The 19,461-nt window shown below is 42.1% G+C and overlaps 1 protein-coding gene across 30 annotated transcripts in view; it reads right to left on the bottom strand.

Moving 5' to 3' along the window:
* The window catches only part of TCF12 (transcription factor 12), a 147,273-nt gene that overhangs the window by 57,397 nt on the left and 70,415 nt on the right, over positions 1–19,461 (bottom strand). For all 30 annotated transcript variants that reach the window (XM_083475722.1, XM_083475728.1, XM_083475723.1 and 27 more), the window contains 3 exons: positions 13,095–13,159; positions 5,657–5,789; positions 4,921–4,973 (listed from right to left, as the gene is read on the bottom strand). In XM_083475722.1, coding sequence (XP_083331848.1) covers positions 4,921–4,973; positions 5,657–5,789; positions 13,095–13,159 — 251 coding nt within the window. The remainder of the gene's footprint in view (positions 1–4,920; positions 4,974–5,656; positions 5,790–13,094; positions 13,160–19,461) is intronic.

Genomic DNA, 19,461 nt, shown 5'->3' with positions numbered 1-19,461 from the left:
CAACATTCAGATTCATCAGATGTCCCTAATTTCTAGGGTTATGGGGGCGCGGGAGACTTTTCTCTATCAACTTCTTTCTCACTACCCATAATGTCTCTCTCGTCTTGGGCTCTACAGGCACAGCAGGTGCAGAAACTCTCCCAACAGTTTGACTTACTCTATAATATTCAAGACAAACTGATGCCACCATCATCATGTCTCATCCCCACTAAACTAAAATCATCAAAATATTACAAATGCACACACCCCAACTAAAATAAAATCTTAAAACGTAAAGGGGAAAACAAATCCCTCTGCTAGCTCAACTCTATAACTTTAGGTTTTCCTGTTTAAAACCTCTTAATAAACCATTGCATGGGTTACATGCCAAGATACAATCACTGGGTATCAAAGTACTGCTGCAGTTTCGGAAGTTTCCTGCAGATGGCTGTATAATCTAATCCTTCTCCCTAATCAGAATACCATACTGTACTTTTAATCAAAAGTATACCAAATCAAAACGATCATGTAGCAAGTTTTAAAGCAAGCAACAGGAAGTCTTGTTTTGCAGAGCATTCTACTGGCTTTTGGAAATCATGGCAATGGGAAGTGCTATGCTCAAATGGCATGAGGAGAGAAATGGAAAATACAAAAAGGGGCTGCCAGGCTTCAAAGACACGGTCGTCCTGGCACACTGACACACAAATTTTAGACTGCTGGAAACTGGATATTGGCAGACACTAGAAAAGCCACTCAGCGTCCTTCCTCTTGCGCATCCCAAATTTATTTTGGCATCCCAGCACTCAGCAAACAGAGTACCCCCTACAAGTTTTTCCTTTGATGAAAGTCCTGGCAGCAGGATTTATGCCAGAGTCTGATGCAAAGTCCAAGGCCTTTTGAAATTATTTTAATCACATGAGTTCCTTCTATGTATATTCCTGTGTGCAAATGTTATCTGGCTAGAAGCCACCATCCGAAACACGATCTGCATAATGTTCCATCAGCTTCCACATCTATTATCTGTCTCCTTAGCCAGAACTGCTTTAATGGGACAGATAGAAGGTGGAATCCTAGAAAGCTTAGTAATAGTAGTAGTAATGTATTAGGCAAACATTTGGCTTTCTTAAAAAGGAAGTGGTGTGGGTCAAAAAACCCTTCATGATCTGGGACCCTGTTACTTAAATGACTGTATTTGCTCATATGAACCAACTAAATTTTTAAGGATCTGCTCTCCAGGCTTCCACTAAATTGAACGTGTTTGAGGAATATCAGAGACATTGTCTTCTCTGAAGCAGCAACAATTCCTTATCTAGGGAAATTTGCCAAGCCCTAAATGGTTCCCCCCTCTTAGGAAATACACCGGAGAAATCCACAGCTAAGATGAAGGCTTGAGTACCTTTATGACGTCAGTGGCCAGTAGCCCTTCATCCCATCTTATCTACATGGGGAGTCCTTCTTCATCCCACCCTTAATTAAATGATTAGGGCAGTGACTAGCAATAAGGAATTGGACAATCCTTGTTGATACTTCAAGAAGCTGCAGAACAACCAACAACATCACCCATGCCTCACATGAAAGAAGTTGCAAGTTCCATGAAGGAGGCAAACATTACCTTGCAGAACAGACATAGAAAGAAAAGACCATGGAGTAACCAAGAGAGCAGCTTTCCTGGACACTCAATACAGCAAAGCAGGACTTTTACTAGGCAAAAACCATTGAGAAAAAAGGACTTGAGAAGGACCCTGAGAATGCACACGCCCCTTGATGTGAAAGTCTCCCTTTCCTCTGAACAGCCTGAGTGTTCTCAATTGGAGCAGCATTGAGAGACACCAAGTAAAACCAGGATGCTTACTGGTGAGTAAGCACCACAGAACACAGTTAGGCTTCCTTTATAGTAAAGGTGCATGAGACCAAACTTCTAAAGCTGCAGTCCTATGCATATCTACTGTTGATGTTGGTGGAGCTTACTTCTGAGTAGATCGGCTGCATGATGAAGTTTGGGGAGAAAAAGAAATGAAACTGTGGTTACATTTGGGACAGAAAGGGTTAAGGAGAAGGAGGGGAAACATTGTTGTAGATAACTGAGATCATGTCTGGGAGCTCTTTTGAATGCAAGACTTTCCAGGTTCCCCACTCCTTACATAGATGCCTTTTGCATCCAACCCCAGGTAAAAGGTATAGGTACCCCTGCCCGTACGGGCCAGTCTTGACAGACTCTAGGGTTGTGCGCCCATCTCACTTAAGAGGCCGGGGGCCAGCGCTGTCCGGAGACACTTCCAGGTCAGGTGGCCAGCGTGACAAAGCTGCATCTGGCACACGGAAACGCCGTTTACCTTCCCACCAGTAAGCGGTCCCTATTTATCTACTTGCACTTAAGGGTGCTTTCGAACTGTTAGGTTGGCAGGTGCTGGGACTGAGCAACGGGAGCACACCCCGCCGCAGGGATTCGAACCGCCGACCTTTCAATCGGCAAGCCCTAGGCGCTGAGGCTTTTACCCACAGCGCCACCCGCGTCCCTGCATCCAACCCTACCTACACACAAATCCCTTAGTAAATCCCTCCTATTTCTTTTCCACGTGCATCATTTGTATTAAATATTGACACTGGTTTTTAATTGTATTTTCATTCCTTCTTTCATTCAATGAGGGGATTCAATGTTAACTGCTGGTCTATTTTTAGCTCCTGCTTGGGAACTGAAATGGGGGAGGGGAAGATTCCTGAGGTTGCCATTGTGACCCTGAGTTTACTGGGCAGCTATTCAGCCCATGAGCTTATGCAAGCAAAATCTGTTAAGAGTCTCTCCAGCTGTAAGCTGGCTTCCAGGTAAGCTGCAAGTTCATAACACAGCTGCCCCTCAGTCTGCCCAACACACATCTCACTGGAAGGAGGAGGAAAATGAAAACAGAAGCTTGGGTTCAGTTGTTTTGTGAAATACAATGGAGGGCATAAACAAACCAGAGTACCAGCTCCATTTCAGAACTAATGCCAAAGAAGGAAAGATCTGGCCCATTTTGCATCCACAGCTTTCCTCCTGCCTTTGCAACAGCAGCAGCCCATTCTATTCAGCCTGCACAGCTTTGAGTTATGACTCATCCAAGTGCACCTGCGCCATGTGTTAAGTACTGCTGAATAAAAGCCCAACACCTCCATTTACACAACAAAGAAACATGTTCTGCATCTCTCCCTCCTTTCTTGTTTGCTCTGAAAGGGAGGGATGGGTGGAAAATCCTGCCTGCATTTGATGTGGATTTTAAATACAGATTAATATATTAACCATTCTCTTTACAGAATAAGACACTTTTAATACCACAACACAACCAAAAAGCATTAGATTATCACATTTATTGATGATTTTTTACCAAGCCACGCCAACCCCAACTCCCCAATTAAAGCCCTTTATTCTCAAAGGGCACATTTTGGAGCAAGGGAGATGAACAAACCGGTTGCTTGAAAGCATTCGTGATGTTAGGCTCAAGTTAGAAAAGACTTAATGAAGGCTTGAAAATCCACAAGGGCTTCATAAGGAACATCTGACTTGGTGATTTATGCATATTAATAACAGTCCTATTGAGGCAAGCCGAGCTGCACATGTCCTACGAATCTTAATGTCTTCAGTTCCACTGGGATTATTACCAATGTAAATTTCTAGGATTCTCCGCTATTAATCTGTCTGTCCTCCTGTTCAGCAACATAATGACTAATTAAACATCAAAAGACATGAACAGAAGATAGTTCCTGGGCCACCCCTCTTCCCATGAGAGAAATGTGCATGACAGGGACAAGTAGGTAAAAGTGTACAAATATTTTACAAATCATTGCTATCAGATGTTTAAAAGCACTACAAAGGTGTAGCTAAACCAGGGGCAAAACACTCACTTCACCCTAAAGGCCACTTTAGCATTACTGATGACTCAAGAGGGATAAATCTAAGTTACACATAGAAAATCACTACCACAATTTTAAGTTTGCATTTTGTGTGTGTGCATTCTGATAACTCCCCTTTACTCTGTGCATGACCACATGTCATTTTGAAGCCCTTTATCCACGCTCATCTCTGCTTCCCATTCTTTATTTCATGAAGCCTGCTTCCCACCTCCTCCCCTCTGGGTGTGCATAGGACTGGTCTGCAATCTGCATCCCAGTTTGTCATTTTTTTTCCCTGCTTTCCTGCCCACAGATCTTTCAACAGCTGCAGTCCCTTCTTCTCTGTGCACCCCACAGCACACTCTTCTCTTTTTGTCCAATCCATTTGTTCCTCACTTCCTCCTCCTCCTCCTCACTCCATTCCTTAGATTCCAATTTTCCTTCAATCTCTCTTTCACTCTTTCTCCTTCTCCTCACTGACTTGGGTCGCAGCAGCAGAGAAGGCTTTCCCTCTTCCAACAGTTCATGTTAAGAGAGACTCAGGACTCAGCTACATTAGTAAAGAAAAAGTGTTTTATATGCATTATAACACTGTGACACCAGATGGTGCTGTGGAGTCCTGTCTTTCTCCAACATGATTTCTCACTATGAGGTTTACAAATCATTTTCCTGAATTTTTTTTACTGTGTCTAGATCCAGCCTCAGTAAAAGCGGACTGTTCAACATGTCCAGCTAATTGCAAGAGGATGAAAAACTTGACCAATTCCAACATGTCACCTGCTCCAGAAAGAGGAAGAGCAGTGCAAACAGTTCTAGAGGTGGCCACAATTGGTTGGTAGGCTTATGTTGTGCAAGCCTTAATTAGATTTTCAAACCGCCCTCACATCAGCATTAGCCAGCTTGGCCACTGGTCAGGACTGATGGAGCTTGAGTCCAACAACTTATGGAGAACTACTGGTTAGTTATCCCTGCTTTATAACTTATTGCTGCTCAATTTTACTCTTTGTAACCGATACACAAAGAAAGCAACCCAATGGTAACTGTTTACTGAAAGATAGAACAACCATCAATACTTACAGATGAAGGCAAACCTGGGGGCACTTTTCTTACTTTCTTGGTCTGTAGAGAATCTGCATATGAAAAACCAAATTTTATCAACCAGCAGCATTAGTAACATTAACAGAGTAAGTAGCACTGCCGAAGAAAAGCTGCCTAAATGAGAAAAGAACTAGAAAAATGTAGTCCTAAAGAGCAGAATAGTAGCAGGTGCTGTTATAAAACTCTTTTGCCCAGCTACTTATCTTCCAGATTCAAATACAAATTGTTTTTTTAAAAGGACACTAAGAATTATGAATTAATTTCCAAGATCTAGTTTAAGAGTTGAACGAGTGGGAGTTCACCTCCCAAAAGAACACCTCCTTATTGGGGAATGTTTAAGTACATGCTTCTGGGACATCATTCTGCTCTTACAACTCTTTTGGGGTGGATTGCACACTACATGGGGAATGGATGACTGGGGAGGAGTTACAGAAGGAAAAAGGCAGCAGATGCTACCTAATTTTGCACTCAAAAGGGAAAAGTGCAATGTCAAGCTGCTGGCTCCCTCCTACAGCCCACTTCAATGCTCTCCCACTTTCAACTTATGTGAGTCCTAAGCCGCCAGGTTAAACAGACTATAAAATTCACAGAAGATAATCTATAATTAAACACATTTCTTGGGGAAAATAATTGGACATCTCCCTGAAAAGAGTGTTCTCAATCTTAAAAATGTGATGTGGGGAAAGCAGCATTAGCTAACGTATGATTGACTCACCAAGAGAAGATGAATCATGAAGTGATCTTCGTCGTGGATTTGTGGTAGGAAATGGGTAATATGATGTTCCGGCTTTTCCTGAGGACATCAGACCTGGACTTCCAAGCCCAATATCTGATCGAATCAGACTTGACTGCAAAACAAACCAACAGGAGTAGGACATTAAAAGTCTCTTTCTCTGTGCCTGGGAAGCGGGTGGCGCTGTGGGTAAAACCTCAGTGCCTAGGACTTGCCGATCGTATGGTCGGCGGTTCGAATCCCCGCGGCGGGGTGAGCTCCCATCGTTCGGTCCCAGCTCCTGCCCACCTAGCAGTTCGAAAGCACTCTTAAGTGCAAGCAGATAAATAGGGACCGCTTTATAGCGGGAAGGTAAATGGCGTTTCCATGTGCTGCGCTGGTGCTGGCTCGCCAGCTGCGGCTTCGTCACGCTGGCCACGCGACCCAGAAGTGTCTTCGGACGGCGCCGGCTCACGGCTTCTAGATGAGCTAGAGTAGGCAGATCTCGCTTTAAGAGCCAAGGAGATGAGCGTGCAACCCTAGAGTCGGACACGACTGGCCTGTACGGGCAGGGGTACCTTTACCTTTACCTTCTCTGTGCCTAAAGGACCGGTACACACTAAGCTTTAAAGCAGGCACCCCCAAACTTGGCCCTCCAGCTGTTTTGGAACTACAACTCCCATCATCCCTAGCTAACAGGACCAGTGGTCAGGGGTGATGGGAACTGTAGTCCCAAAACAACTGGAGGGCCAAGTTTGGGGGTGCCTGCTTTAAAGAGATGAAGTATAAGAAAGCAAAACCCACCATGATTCTTTGGCTTGTGCACTCTCCCCTCCCCACCGCTCCCCCCAACACACCTAGGAGGACTATGTTAGCAGATTCATTCATCCCTTCCCCTTGAATCCTTGACTTGTTGTGTTGCCTAGACCAGGATTATTGTTTTTAAGAATGGTGACTGCTGCACCCACTGGCACCAGAGCTGGAGTCAATGACAAGTGGAGATACTTAAGTCTAGTTTTGTTCCCATTCTCCTCCATGCTGAGTTTTACGAGGGAAACAGTGAGACTGAAGAGGAGGAAGGTGGCAGCCAGGCTCCCCACCCCACCCCAGCACTCAGGCCTGTGCTGAGCTTGTCTGAGGCTCAGAGCTGGAGTCTTGTTAGAATTAAGTTACAAACAAAAAACCAGCCAGTTCCTGGTGGAGCCCCCTAACCGACTTAGCCCTTTGAGGCCCAGGGCAAGTGTACCTGGGTGGCTGCCCCCTCTCTGCACAGGCCAGCCTGCACCCATAAATAAGAAGGCAGACAACTGAGGGCTTGCTGGGCGCAGAGATTCATTTGCCCTAAGGGAGCAGCTTTCCACTGGTTTTTAACAAACTCTGATCAGTTTCAAAACAACTCAGCTTCCAAGTCTTTTTTCAGGAAAGTGAAAGTATAAGCCGCTGAGTCCATCTCCGGCTGTGTTTGAAAAGGACTGGAGAAGTGTGTGACACAAGCTTAAGACTGCTTCTTCCTGCTTGTGATGCCTTGCTAAAGCAATATACTATTAGCATAACGTATTAGCATAGACTGGGCCTAAGTCTCAAATGATGTGGTTAATGCATCAACCAGTGACTAATGAGAACCGTGGTATTCAGCTTCAATCTCATATCACTGTTGAAAGAAATGTTAGTTGTGGTTTTTTGGGGTTGTTTTTTTTTATTAAGCCTAAGAATTATTTATTATTTTATTTGTTTGTTTCACAACATTTATGTGTCACTTGACTGCAAGGGTTAGGGACCCCCGACTGTGGGTGCACAAGGCGCCACGCAGCACATCAAGACATGACGTGACACATTATTTTCCTGGGGCAGAGGTCAACTGTGCCTTGTGCATGCTCCCCCACCCGAAACAATGGGGCTCATACCCTGAGAACTACAACCGAACTCCTCTTCCAATTGACTTTTTAAAGCTATTTGAGGAAAATAATTTCAAACTAGTGGGGTGGGGGAAACATCCAAACATAGAAATAAATCCTGGTGTGGGACTCTATAATTTCACTGATGTGATAAATTTAACTCATTAACAATTAGAAGCAATGTTTATGTAGTGACTGAAGCTGATACAGTGGTGCCTCGCAAGACGAAAATAATCCGTTCCGCGAGTCTCTTCGTCTAGCGGTTTTTTCGTCTTGCGAAGCAACCCTATTAGCGGCTTAGCGGATTAGCGCTATTAGCGGTTTAGCGGCTATTAAAGGCTTAGCGGCTAAAAGGCTATTAGCGGCTTAGCGGCTTAGAAAAAGGGGGGAAGCGAAAAAAAATCGCAAGACTCGCAAGACGTTTCCGTCTTGCGAAGCAAGCCCATAGGGAAATTCGTCTTGCGAAGCGCATCGAAAAACGCAAAACCCTTTCGTCTAGCGGGTTTTTCGTCTTGCGAGGCATTCGTCTTGCGGGGCACCACTGTACCTCCAATCAATGGATTAACAGCAAAACCTGAAAGTTGCAATAGTTCGCCTGTCCCCTTCTCAGTTTTCTTCTACATGGGGGGGGGGAATGGCTCCTCTGTTAAATTAGCATAGTGCCATGACACCTTCCTAGATTTTGAGGATTCAGGGTAGTTTGTGCTAGTTTTAAAAAGTCATTCTTCTAAAAATGTGAGTTGTTTATTTTTCTGTATTATTGCTGATACTTGAAAAAGTTTTATCCAGCTTATTTGAAGTACTTCTGTTTGCCAAATCAAAATCAATACAGATGTAATTAATACATCTCATTGATTTTTCTGCCTAGCAGAACCAAGCGACCTTAAGATCTATCCTACCCTGAGGGCATCAGATAGAGATGGAATACTCCAAGGATGATCATAACACTATGAAATAAGCTTTGTATTATCAATACCAGGCTCGCTCTTGATCAAGTGCCTGGGGTCTCTTCAAAAAGATAAGTTTGCTGACATGATACATGTAGCTTAGTTCCTAATGCTCTTAAAACTGAATTGGAGACTTCTCGCAAGCTGGAACCTCGTCTTCTAAACTCACATCCAATTACTAAAGGATAATCAATAGCAAGCAATTCTCCTGGAATACTGACTAGCACTGCTTGGATTACTGTCCTCAGTAATAAGCGCTCACCGCAGTAAGCTAATTCAAATATACCTAGCTAATCCACAAATAACCTCCAACAGACATCCAAAGAAAAAAGTCAGGGACTACACAAATACTGTGCCGACTATTCACCAACCAATGAATGACCAGAAACTTTAAAAAATACCTAGGTGCTGACATCCATTTAATTGACAACACGTTTAATTGAAACGGCAAGGCAAATAAAGCTATCAATAAATTAAATATTTAAAATACTCAGGATATGAGTTTGGAAATCCACAGAACCTGCAGCCACAGACCACTCAAGAGTAGTGTTAAGGATTATTCTATGGACTGCAGGACTACTGAATTCATTCTATTAAGCAAATATTTATAATGCTCTACTATTTTAATACTATTCCAATAGAATTCTGTTGTATTTTTGTCACATTTTGTCACTACGTGAGGAAATTGCCTTATGAGGCATACACCCCAAAGAGTTGGCTAAGATACACCTGTCATCTGAAGAACACTGTGTCTTCTTTTTCCTCCACTGTATAACACCCACAATATCCACTGAGGTGCAAGGCTATCCATCCAGCACCAAAAGAAACTTTGTCCTACCCATTATTTTGCACAGAACTCAAGGGATACAAAATCTGGATATAGTTTTAGGGGTGCAGTCACTCCTATTGCTCAAAAAATATATAGTTTGTTCGGTTTTCACCTGTTTTATGCTGTAGGAAATCTAATACGATGAATAAGCTTACATTCTTCTTTGCTTTAATGTGTAAAGTGGCTTACAATAATAGAGCATCATACAATACATAAGAGCATATACAGCAAGCCATTCATAAAACAGCTATCACAATGGAGCACAACAAAACAATAAAATAGGAAAATCATCAAGAGGGAGTAGCATTAAAGTAATAAATAATGAAGGGTGATATACATTGTTTTATATAAATATAGTGGGTTGCAGCCAACCAAGTTCTACTCAGAGTAGACCCATTAAAATTAATGGATCTGACTTACTCATGTCTATTAATTTCAGTGGGTCCACTCTGAGTAGGACTAACATTGAATACAACCCAATATATACAAGCTATAAATGCTGCATTTTAAACTGTTGAATGTGTTACTTTTTGAAAAATAAAACCATGGGAACATCAAACATGGGGAATAATGACATTTAGAAATTATATTATATTGCAAATTCATTCTGCATGGAAATGTTAGAAATAAGCTCACAATTATCTGTAGGTTGTTAAGAATTCACTCTGGAGAATATCATTAGATAGTGAAAAACAAAGGAACCTTGAATGAGTAATCAATAGCAACTGCCAGAAAATGAGATAGATTAGAATTCTCTCTGGTGGTTTGTCTTAGAAAGTTTTCATTAAATGCATTGTGCTAACAAGTCATTAGATAGGTACATGATCGCATAGCACTTAAAAATAAATGGGATCTGTTGGAAATCAAACAGTAAAGAATGAAAGGTCTAATAAATTCTTGATATGCTGATAATTTCATCGTCCAGAAGAACTGGTTGATGAGATGAAAGGAATGGGGACCTTGGGTGGAGGTGACCACATCACGATACTGAGGAAAAGGAAATCTTGATCCAAGTCACAAGTGCCTCAAATATGCACTAAAGGAGGTGCCTCAGAGTTCTGCTCTGGGCCTGGTGTGATTTAACGACTTTATAAAATGACTTGGATGGAGTGGAGGAGATGATCATCAAATTTTCAGTGGACATCAAATCTTGGGACATTGTGGAGGCGTTGCAAACACCAGACATGATCTAAGATATTGACAGGATGGAGAACTGGTCAAACTAACAAAAAATTATTTAAACAGAGATCAATAAAAAGTTTGGTATTTAAAGTATGAAAAATCAGATGTGCAAATACAGTATGGATGACACCTGGCTTGACAGCACACACAGAAAACGGATCTAGGGATTTTAGCAGACCATAAAGTCAGCAATGGAATGCAGCAGCTAAAAAGGGTAATACAAATCTAGGCTGGATCAACGAAAAGACAGTGTCCAGTATAGGATTTCTACCTGTCCATAAAAAATGGAATCGTCCCATTTTTGGAAGTAAATAGCTGTGTCCTGCTTTAATTTAAAATGGGACGCAGTTCTTCCATTTTTGCAATCGTCATCAAACTGTGAGGGTAGAGGGTGGGTCCAGTGGTAGGAGAGCGAGAGTTTGCGCAAAGCAAAACCAAGTTGCGCTGGGAAGGAGCAGAGTACAGTGAGGTTGCCGTTGTTCGAACTCACTGCCTCCCTTCTGTGCCTGCTTGAAATGTGATGGCTAAGCCACCAATTGGAAGAGGAGCAAGAGGAAGAATCGCATCCCGGAGGAGGCAGAGTATGGTGGTGCTGACTGCCTGTAAGCTCCAGTCCCACGCTGCCAGAAGCGCCTGTGGAGGGCAGAGGAGGCTTGGGGTGCGTTGTTGCGCTGGGTGCGCAGTGAAGGCAAGATGGGCAGCATACGAAGCACCACCTCACATGAAACAAACATGACGTGAAATGTCCGCTGCTGCAGCTGTTGGGCCACCACTTACTCCTTGGTAGCAGTGGCAGCAGCTGGCACAGGGATGGCACTGGGCTTCGACGTGGCACTCCAGGTCCCAGCCATCCCCAGTATCAACCTGTGCTGGTTCTGGGCTATCTGTTGGGCTGAGGCATGCAATGGAGAGGTGAGGAACAGGTGGCCAGGTGCACGGGGAGGGGAGGGATGGGGAGTGGGAGAAGGCGGCCCTTGCTCACTCGTAAGGTGGAGGGGGAAAGCATGAGTGAACGCGGGTTGGCAAAGATGGGGCTTGCACCCGACAGGAAACCAGAAGCCTGGGCTACCGCAGGAGGCTGACAGACACTGACAGGTACCCCAGGATTCAAATTGCTGGTGCTGCTGCACAAGTGAGAATGCTTCCCTACCTGACTCCTGAGTAAGTTTGCTGCTGCCTGAGTGAAATGCCGTTTCTCCAGCCACAGTGCAGATCATCTGGCTGGCACTGAGGGTTTGGGGCTAGAAAAGCCGCCCTGCACGACTCCAACGTAAAAACTGCTCTTAATTTTTCCAATTCATTTGAATACTGTGCTGTTAGAACAAAGGTTGAGGAAGAGGAAGAGCTGTAGCTGCCTGCTGCCCTTTTAAATGCACTCCCTGTCTCCCCTGTCCGTCTCAAGGTGTGTGTGGGCAAACTTTGAGCTCCTCGTTTCAGGGACTGTTCAGTCTTATTTAGATAGATATTCGCTTCCCTTTGCTGTTTGGTGCTAAGCCTCATGTATTTGTCTATTGATGTTAAGTGGGCTTATGCAGAAAGCATATTGTTGCTACATACAGATCTGAGAAATTTCAGTGGTGCAAATCTGTTTTGGATATTGTAAAAGGATCTTTCAGGCATGCCTTTTTGCACATGCTCACTCCAGATCCTTGGCAATGTACAACAAAAGGTCTCAGGAAGTGCCACTTACTATTGCCTTGCAAACTGAGAGTGCCTGAAATGTGCAACACAGATCATTTGTTGACAGAAGCATTGCAAAGCAAACTTTGGAAGCATTTAACAAAGCTTTTAACCTTATGTTCTGAGGCAAACCTAGCAGTCGTGGAATTGGAGAACAAGACAACTTGCAGATTGCCTGAACCATAATATTAAATTGTAGTTATAAGCTCTAATAATTATAGTAATAAAATATTTATTTAACAGATTTATAAGCTGCCTTCTAGTGTGACTATCCTCACAAGGTAGCTTTCAGTCAATATTAAAATTCAAAAATACAGATGACTGTACACATATTACAAAAGCTATTGCACAAAAAGATAACAAGATAGAGCGGGAGGACTGTAGCTTCACAGAGGGGTAGGAGCATAGCAGAAGACTGAAAAACCAACAGGAAGTGAGCCAGAGCCAATGGCAGGCAGAGCCACCCCTCATTGGTTGTAAAGGCGGGCAGGTGGGGATTGGCTCAGGGCAGACTGAGGTTGGCAGGGCAGTGCCAGATGTGTCCTAAGAGCCAAGCCTCCATTGCTACTTAGAACTGATACACATCATGGTTACATCACTGATATTATGGTTAGAGCAAACCATGGCAAGAAAGATATACAACAAGAGACTTTATAGCATGTCTCCAATCTCCTAACCATGGTTAGAATATCAGGACCTGCAGGGGAAGCATCGTAGAGGCATGATATTGATATATTGATAAATATATTGATAAAATGGGAGAATTGCAGAGCAGAAAACTAACTTCAAACATACATATCCAGATCCTATACAATCACAATCCATCTGCATTACCTCTGCATGCCCAGAAACACTAACAGCATTAGTACTAATAAGCTGCTGAAATGTTTTAAAACTAAAACATTTACCTGACAGCCTGAGAGTCCTGGTTCTCGACCAAACAATGGAAATTGAGTTCTTTCTGATGTCTTTCCTATAAAATTAAAAATAAAAATGAACTACCTACATGCAGAGAACCTCCTAAGTCGAGATTTAACAATACATCAACACAGCATAAAGGGTACATAAAAGAAAACAAGTACAAATGTTTGATACTTAAAAAGGTTGATTTTTTTTATCAGAAGCAAAAACTACAATTATTAATTTCCACACTTTGGCTTAAAATGAGGAACTTGAAAAAAATACATTTGATACACTTGCTAAACCTGTAATGAAAAATGCTAGCTTTTGATGCCTTCCAAGTATGAAATTATTTTTGCTGTTTGATATTGAAAAAAAATGTTATTTACAAATTGCTGCTTAAGACTGCAAGGCATGCAGGGGTTGAGACCTAGATAATCTATCCCTCTTGTAACACAGAATTGGAGTTTCTTGGGAGGTTAATAAGACTGACACATATTTCACTATCGCTTACTTGAAAAACGGACACATTACTGTTAAAAAAGCAAAAGAAAGTTACCAATTTTCTGCTCAAGCAATTTGCCCCCAGCAACTGTCAAGAGACCAAGCAAATAAAATACCTAGCTTGCAAAATTGTTTGAAGCAGTGTGAATCATGCTGTTCATGTTAACTGCACTCAGCATTTTCTTTCCTGTAAATAAGAAGCTCTATACCAAATGATAAACAGCTTTGACTAAAGTATGCAATATTCCAGGCAGGGTTTATAAACAAAATATTTGCACGAGACTAAATTACAAGTACTGAAAAATTGCTGCGGCAGAGGACAAGCTGAAATCTACATCTCTACAACTTTGTGGGAGAACACCTTCCCAAACATATATTAAATACAGATAGGTAGCCGTGTTGGCCTGCCATAGTCAAAATAAAAAAATTCCTTCCAGTAGCACCTTAAAGACCAACTAAGTTAGTTCTTGGTATGAGCTTTCGTGTGCATGGTATCTGAAGAAGTGTGCATGCACACGAAAGCTCATACCAAGAACTAACTTAGTTGGTCTTTAAGGTGCTACTGGAAGGAATTTTTTTATATATTAAATAGTCACTTCCTTTATTTATAGACTGCTGCCATTGGGCCTTTGCGCTCCCAGGCAGTACAGATTCACTCTGAAATAGGTAACTCCAAGGGCCAGAACCACTAGAGCCATAACCTCATTGCAAAACCAGCACTGCACGGCTAAATTCTAGATCTGAGATGATTCAGCCCAAACATGTGACATCAACAGCTCTTAGGATAGAATATACTTCTATTTTAGTAGAAGGCAAGGTCTGGCTTTGGGGTGGAACTTATTGTCTGCAGTTTTTACTCTTGGAAGAGTGTACTTCTAACTTGATAGTGTGTGAAAACTCTTAGGAGTTGTTAGAAGAATTTCCAGTTAAACAAATTTTGTATGTGTGGTATGGCAGTACCCTCTTTTTTTCAGTGCCCTACAATAATGCAAACATCTGGTTTCTCTTAAACAGATCAATGTAATTTGACATCAGAGCTCTGTAACAGGAATTAAGAATGCGGAGCCTTCTAGATTTTGTTGGACTACAACTCCCAATGCTGGCTGGGGTTGATAGGAGTTTGGAGTCCATTCAACAACTGGAGGGTCATAGATTATCCATCCCTGCTCTATGACAGGCATGTTCTTCAATACATAGAAGCCATTTTAGCAAGTAAACAGTGTATAGAATAACAACAACAACAACAGCAACAACAACCACCACCATTATCCTCATCATCAGATCAGGAGGTGTTGTGAATCCACAAGGTGACTGTTAATTACTTGAAGTTGTTACTTTTCCTAAAGTATAGGAAACCATTTGCATTAATTTCCTGCAGCATTTTCTTGCCAGCTATTTTTGAAGAGAGATTTAACAGCATGCCATATGTGAAGCGTGTATGCCCATGTAAAAGGTAGGAGTTAGAAACTGAATTATACAAGTTACTATTTTGTAATTTTTATAGGGTCAAAAGATTTATTTGTTCTCTAATTGCTCCCTTCCCAGAAAGATCTTTAGAGCAGCATATGGCCTTCCTGGTCATGGATATGCAATTCCATGCAGCTGACCGCCAATGTTATATTCCAGGCTCTTGAGATTTGTAAGCAACGTTTGAAGAACTGATAACAAGTACTGGTTGTTTTGATCTTGTTCAAATCTTGTTTCCATTTTTAACAATGAGAAATATGTTGGTAGTGAGCTTTTCTGTATTTTTGTTTTTCCCTGCCCACATATTGTATGGAATCTTTAATTTTTTTAATGAAGGTGGGTGCATTATTAATAAAAGAATGTGGGAAGCCAAAGACCCATCTAGGTCAGCATCTTGTTCTCACGATGGCCTATGGGAAACCCACAAACAGGACCTGAAAGCCACAGCACTTTTCCCACCTGCAATGCAAGCAACTGCTATTCTGAGGCATACTTAGTAGGTTAGTAGTCATGGTTAGTAGACTCTATGAGTTTGTGTAAACCTCTTTTAGAGCCATCCAAGTTGGTGACCACCATTACCTCTTGTGGAAACCAACTATGTGCTGTGCGAAGTAGTACTTAATTTTGCTGGAAATTTCCAACATTCAGCTGCACTGGGTGGCCCCATATTCCAGCATTATGGGATTGGGGCAAACTTTTTCCTATCCACTTTCTCTGCAATATGCAGTTTTACACACATAGAATTGTGTATCCTCTTATTTGCCTTTGCTCTAAACTAAAATGTCCAAATGTTGTAACCTTTCCTTACGGAGGAATTGCTCTTGAACTTGAACTCTGGTTTATCTAGCTTCTTCTCCAAAGAGCTCAAGGGTGGTTCTCCTGTGAGGCTGAGAAATAGTGACTGAGCCAAGATCACCTAGTGAACTTTGTGGCTAAGTGGGAATTTGAACCCAGGATTTCTTGGTCCTGATCCACTCTACAAGATCAGGCAGGGTTCCTTGGCAACCCAAGGACTCCTGCTCCTGCTGAGCATGGAGCATTTCAAGCCCCCGCCCCATGCTCACAGGAAGCATCTCAGGAGAAGAGTGTGTCCTGTCACAACAGTGCTGCTTACATCTCCATTGCATTAATACAAAGAAGGGCAGGAGCCACTGCCATGAAACCAGGTGGTCTCATGAAGTGGGATCAGCTGGGGATAAAACAAAGAGTACATTGGGAAAACCTTCTGCCCTCAACTTCCACTGAGCAACAGGCTGCCACTGAGTACTGGCAAACAAGTGGTGGGGCAGGGAAGGCTGCTCCAATATATTCCTTCCACTCCAACCCTCTCACTCTTCCAAGAGAGAAATATTAAATACACACCTTTCCCATAACGCCATTACAAAATCAAATATGCAGCTAAAGAGTTCGTGAACTATGTCTACTTAATCATTTAAACTGGTTTGCCAGTACCCTCCTGCATATATCAGTGGTGGCGGCAGCAACAACAGTGGCACCATATCCACTGAAAAAAAAGGAAAAAATGGCACCTGCACAGAATCCAGCAGGGTCAGCACTGTCAGTGCTGGGAGAAAACCCTGATTCTCTACACTTCAGGAGGCATTGGATGGCAGTAGTGATCTCTCTTTCTCTCTCATCTGCTCTGATCTTAACACAATGCTTGGTGATTTCTGCCTGCACATGGAAAACATCCAAGCTGGTTGGAGCACTGATGCGGAAGTAGACAGCCGAACACTTTGATCTGTCTTGAATACAGTGGTACCTCGGATTACATACGCTTCAGGTTACATACGCTTCAGGTTACAGACTCCACTAACCCAGAAATATTACCTCAGGTTAAGAACCTTGCTTCGGGACGAGAACAGAAATTGTGCTCCGGCGGTGCAGCGGCAGCAGGAGGCCCCATTAGCTAACGTGGTGCTTCAGGTTAAGAACAGTTTCAGGTCCAGAACGAATTAAGTTCTTAACCCGAGGTACCACTTGCAATCACTGCCATCCCTTGGGAAACCTGCCTGCTCCTTCTGTGAAGAAGAGGAGAACTGACTGCTGCCAGTGGCTTCCCCATTGACAAAGGCAAGGAAAGTCAACTTCGTTGGAACTGTATCAGCAGGAAGGCTCGTGGAGAATGGAACTTCAGCAAACCCCTCTCTCCATTCTGAAGAGGGAGTTATCTATGTTTGTATGTGTATGGGATGACCACATCCCATTTTTGTCATCTCTACTGCTGTCATACAACCCTAAAGGGCTGGACAAGAATAAATGCAACCCTCAAAAAAGCAAAAAAAGGGGGGGATCCCCATTCCTACTATGATGAATACACACTACATTGATACTAAAACCTCTGATTTTGCATTTCACCATTATAACACAACATATGGCATAAGAATATAAGGAAACACCCTGCTTACATTTTCACCATCCCAAACAGTTTAGTGTCACCTTAAAATCTGACTCTCTCACTGCTCAATCCCAGATCATTTATGAATGCATTCACCCTACCACATTTTGAATGAAATGGTGTAGACTGCAGGGTGATGTGTAAATGTTTGCTCAAAGTTGCTGTAAGAGGTAGAGAATAAAAGAGTAACATCAGGAGGCAAAACACTGTGTTTTTGTTTTGAATGTGCACTCCTGTCATTTTAAAGCTGCACATCTCAGTACCACAAAGAGTTGGGCAGGTTATCACAGTGCCAAAATTAAGAATATCCCTGCATGTAAGAGAGTAAGCTTTTTTCAGCAGAGTGATGCCAGTATAAATCAGAGAGCCATAGGCACTGTCTGTTCAACTACTCTGATGCTGACTCTCCAGTCTTAAATTTAATGGAAATTCAAGTCTTGGAAATTCAGCACACTACATCTTTGGATTTTTTGGGCCCTTCCTTAAAAATAGAGGGAATTAAAATACTTCACAACTCTTCAAGAATTCAACTGTTGATTGCAAAGCAAATACAGAATATAACATTAAACATCCAAATGACTTGGAGTCTTACAGCTTCCAGAACAAAGCAAAGCAATGTTTGAGCACTTTACATGCAATGTATGATGATTTCATTTACTGAAACAATATGAAAAAATAATACTACAGTATGTCGATTTTATAATACCGTATATGTGAGCATCCATAGATATCTGGTTGGCCACAATGGATGGCATTTGGTTTGATCTAGCAGTGCTTTTATTTTGTTCATTGTCTTCTCCTAAACATATTCCACTTCACATACACACCAATAAGCATCTAGGAGCAGAGGAAAACCACATACTTTCCCCCAAAATGCATGAGATCCTAAAGTATAATGGATTGCTTGAGCTAAGGTGGAGGGGATGGAGGATTACACACTGAACAGGTACCATGTGCAACATGAATGTTTGAAATAGTTTTCATTTTCCAATACCTGCTTGTTTAAAATTTGAACAGCCTATTTTTTTCTAGCCAGTGTGCAGAAAATGCTAATCAAACGAAACTCGCTAGCAGTAAAGGATCGGACTATAAAAAGGCATGTAGGATTGCATGTTCCCTTGCTTTTATTTCTGCTTAATGTTGCACCTTAACATAACTGCTTCTTCCCAACAGGATGAATATTTCAAAAGATTTGTTGTGCTGTTTACATTTTGAGGCATTTGTTAACCGGTACTCTTCCCCTGGGCCAAAGATGAGCAAATACCCTCTCTTCTCATTGGGCCTATTATCATTTTAATTACGTTCTCTTCCCAGGTGGTCATGTTCCTGGATTGCTGCAGTTTATAAGCAGTTACTAAATACATGCAGAATGTTAACTAAGGTATAATTATTTTTCACAGCTTAATAAAAATAATTATGGTTGTAAGCATATTGTTACTTGAATACCCTCCTTTTGCTGACCTTTTAGTTGTGTGTTGGTTACTTTTATATGTGATGATTTTACAAAAGAGATAACTAGTGTTCTACTTTGCTTGATAGTTCAGAGGTCCACAATTCCATTTCCTCTAAATGTCTAGAAGAGCCAAGCAAATAATTTGCCATGAATAATTTACATAGTGAATTTAGTTTTATTTTTCTTGTGGAGCATCTGTGAGCTGACTGCATTTCTTCCCAATCTGTTTTTTAGTTATTAGGCCATTTTTGAGCTTTCCCCTCTTATCATTGTAACATTTATTTCAGGGGTTGCCAACCATAGTCCGCAAAGATTTTCTCTGGTGCCTTCAGGTGGGGGTCCCAGTCTCTGAGCTTCCATTTTGAAAGAAAATGAAGCTTCTAGCCCTCCTAGAAAAAAGGCTACGAAACAAAATATATAGGTGCCCTTCTAACCAAAATGAACTGGCTGAGCTGCTCCTGCCTGTCAATGTTTGTAGCCAATAAATGAAATCACAGCTGTAGTTGACAAGCGAATTATCTGGACAATAGAAACCACTGGTGTCCTAAAGAGT

The sequence above is a fragment of the Podarcis liolepis genome (genome assembly GCF_965112155.1).
Source record: "Podarcis liolepis genome assembly, chromosome: 14".
Classification (NCBI taxonomy): domain Eukaryota; kingdom Metazoa; phylum Chordata; class Lepidosauria; order Squamata; family Lacertidae; genus Podarcis; species Podarcis liolepis.
Note: the sequence above shows the minus strand (reverse complement) of the source record. Positions and strands in the feature narration are given on the sequence as shown.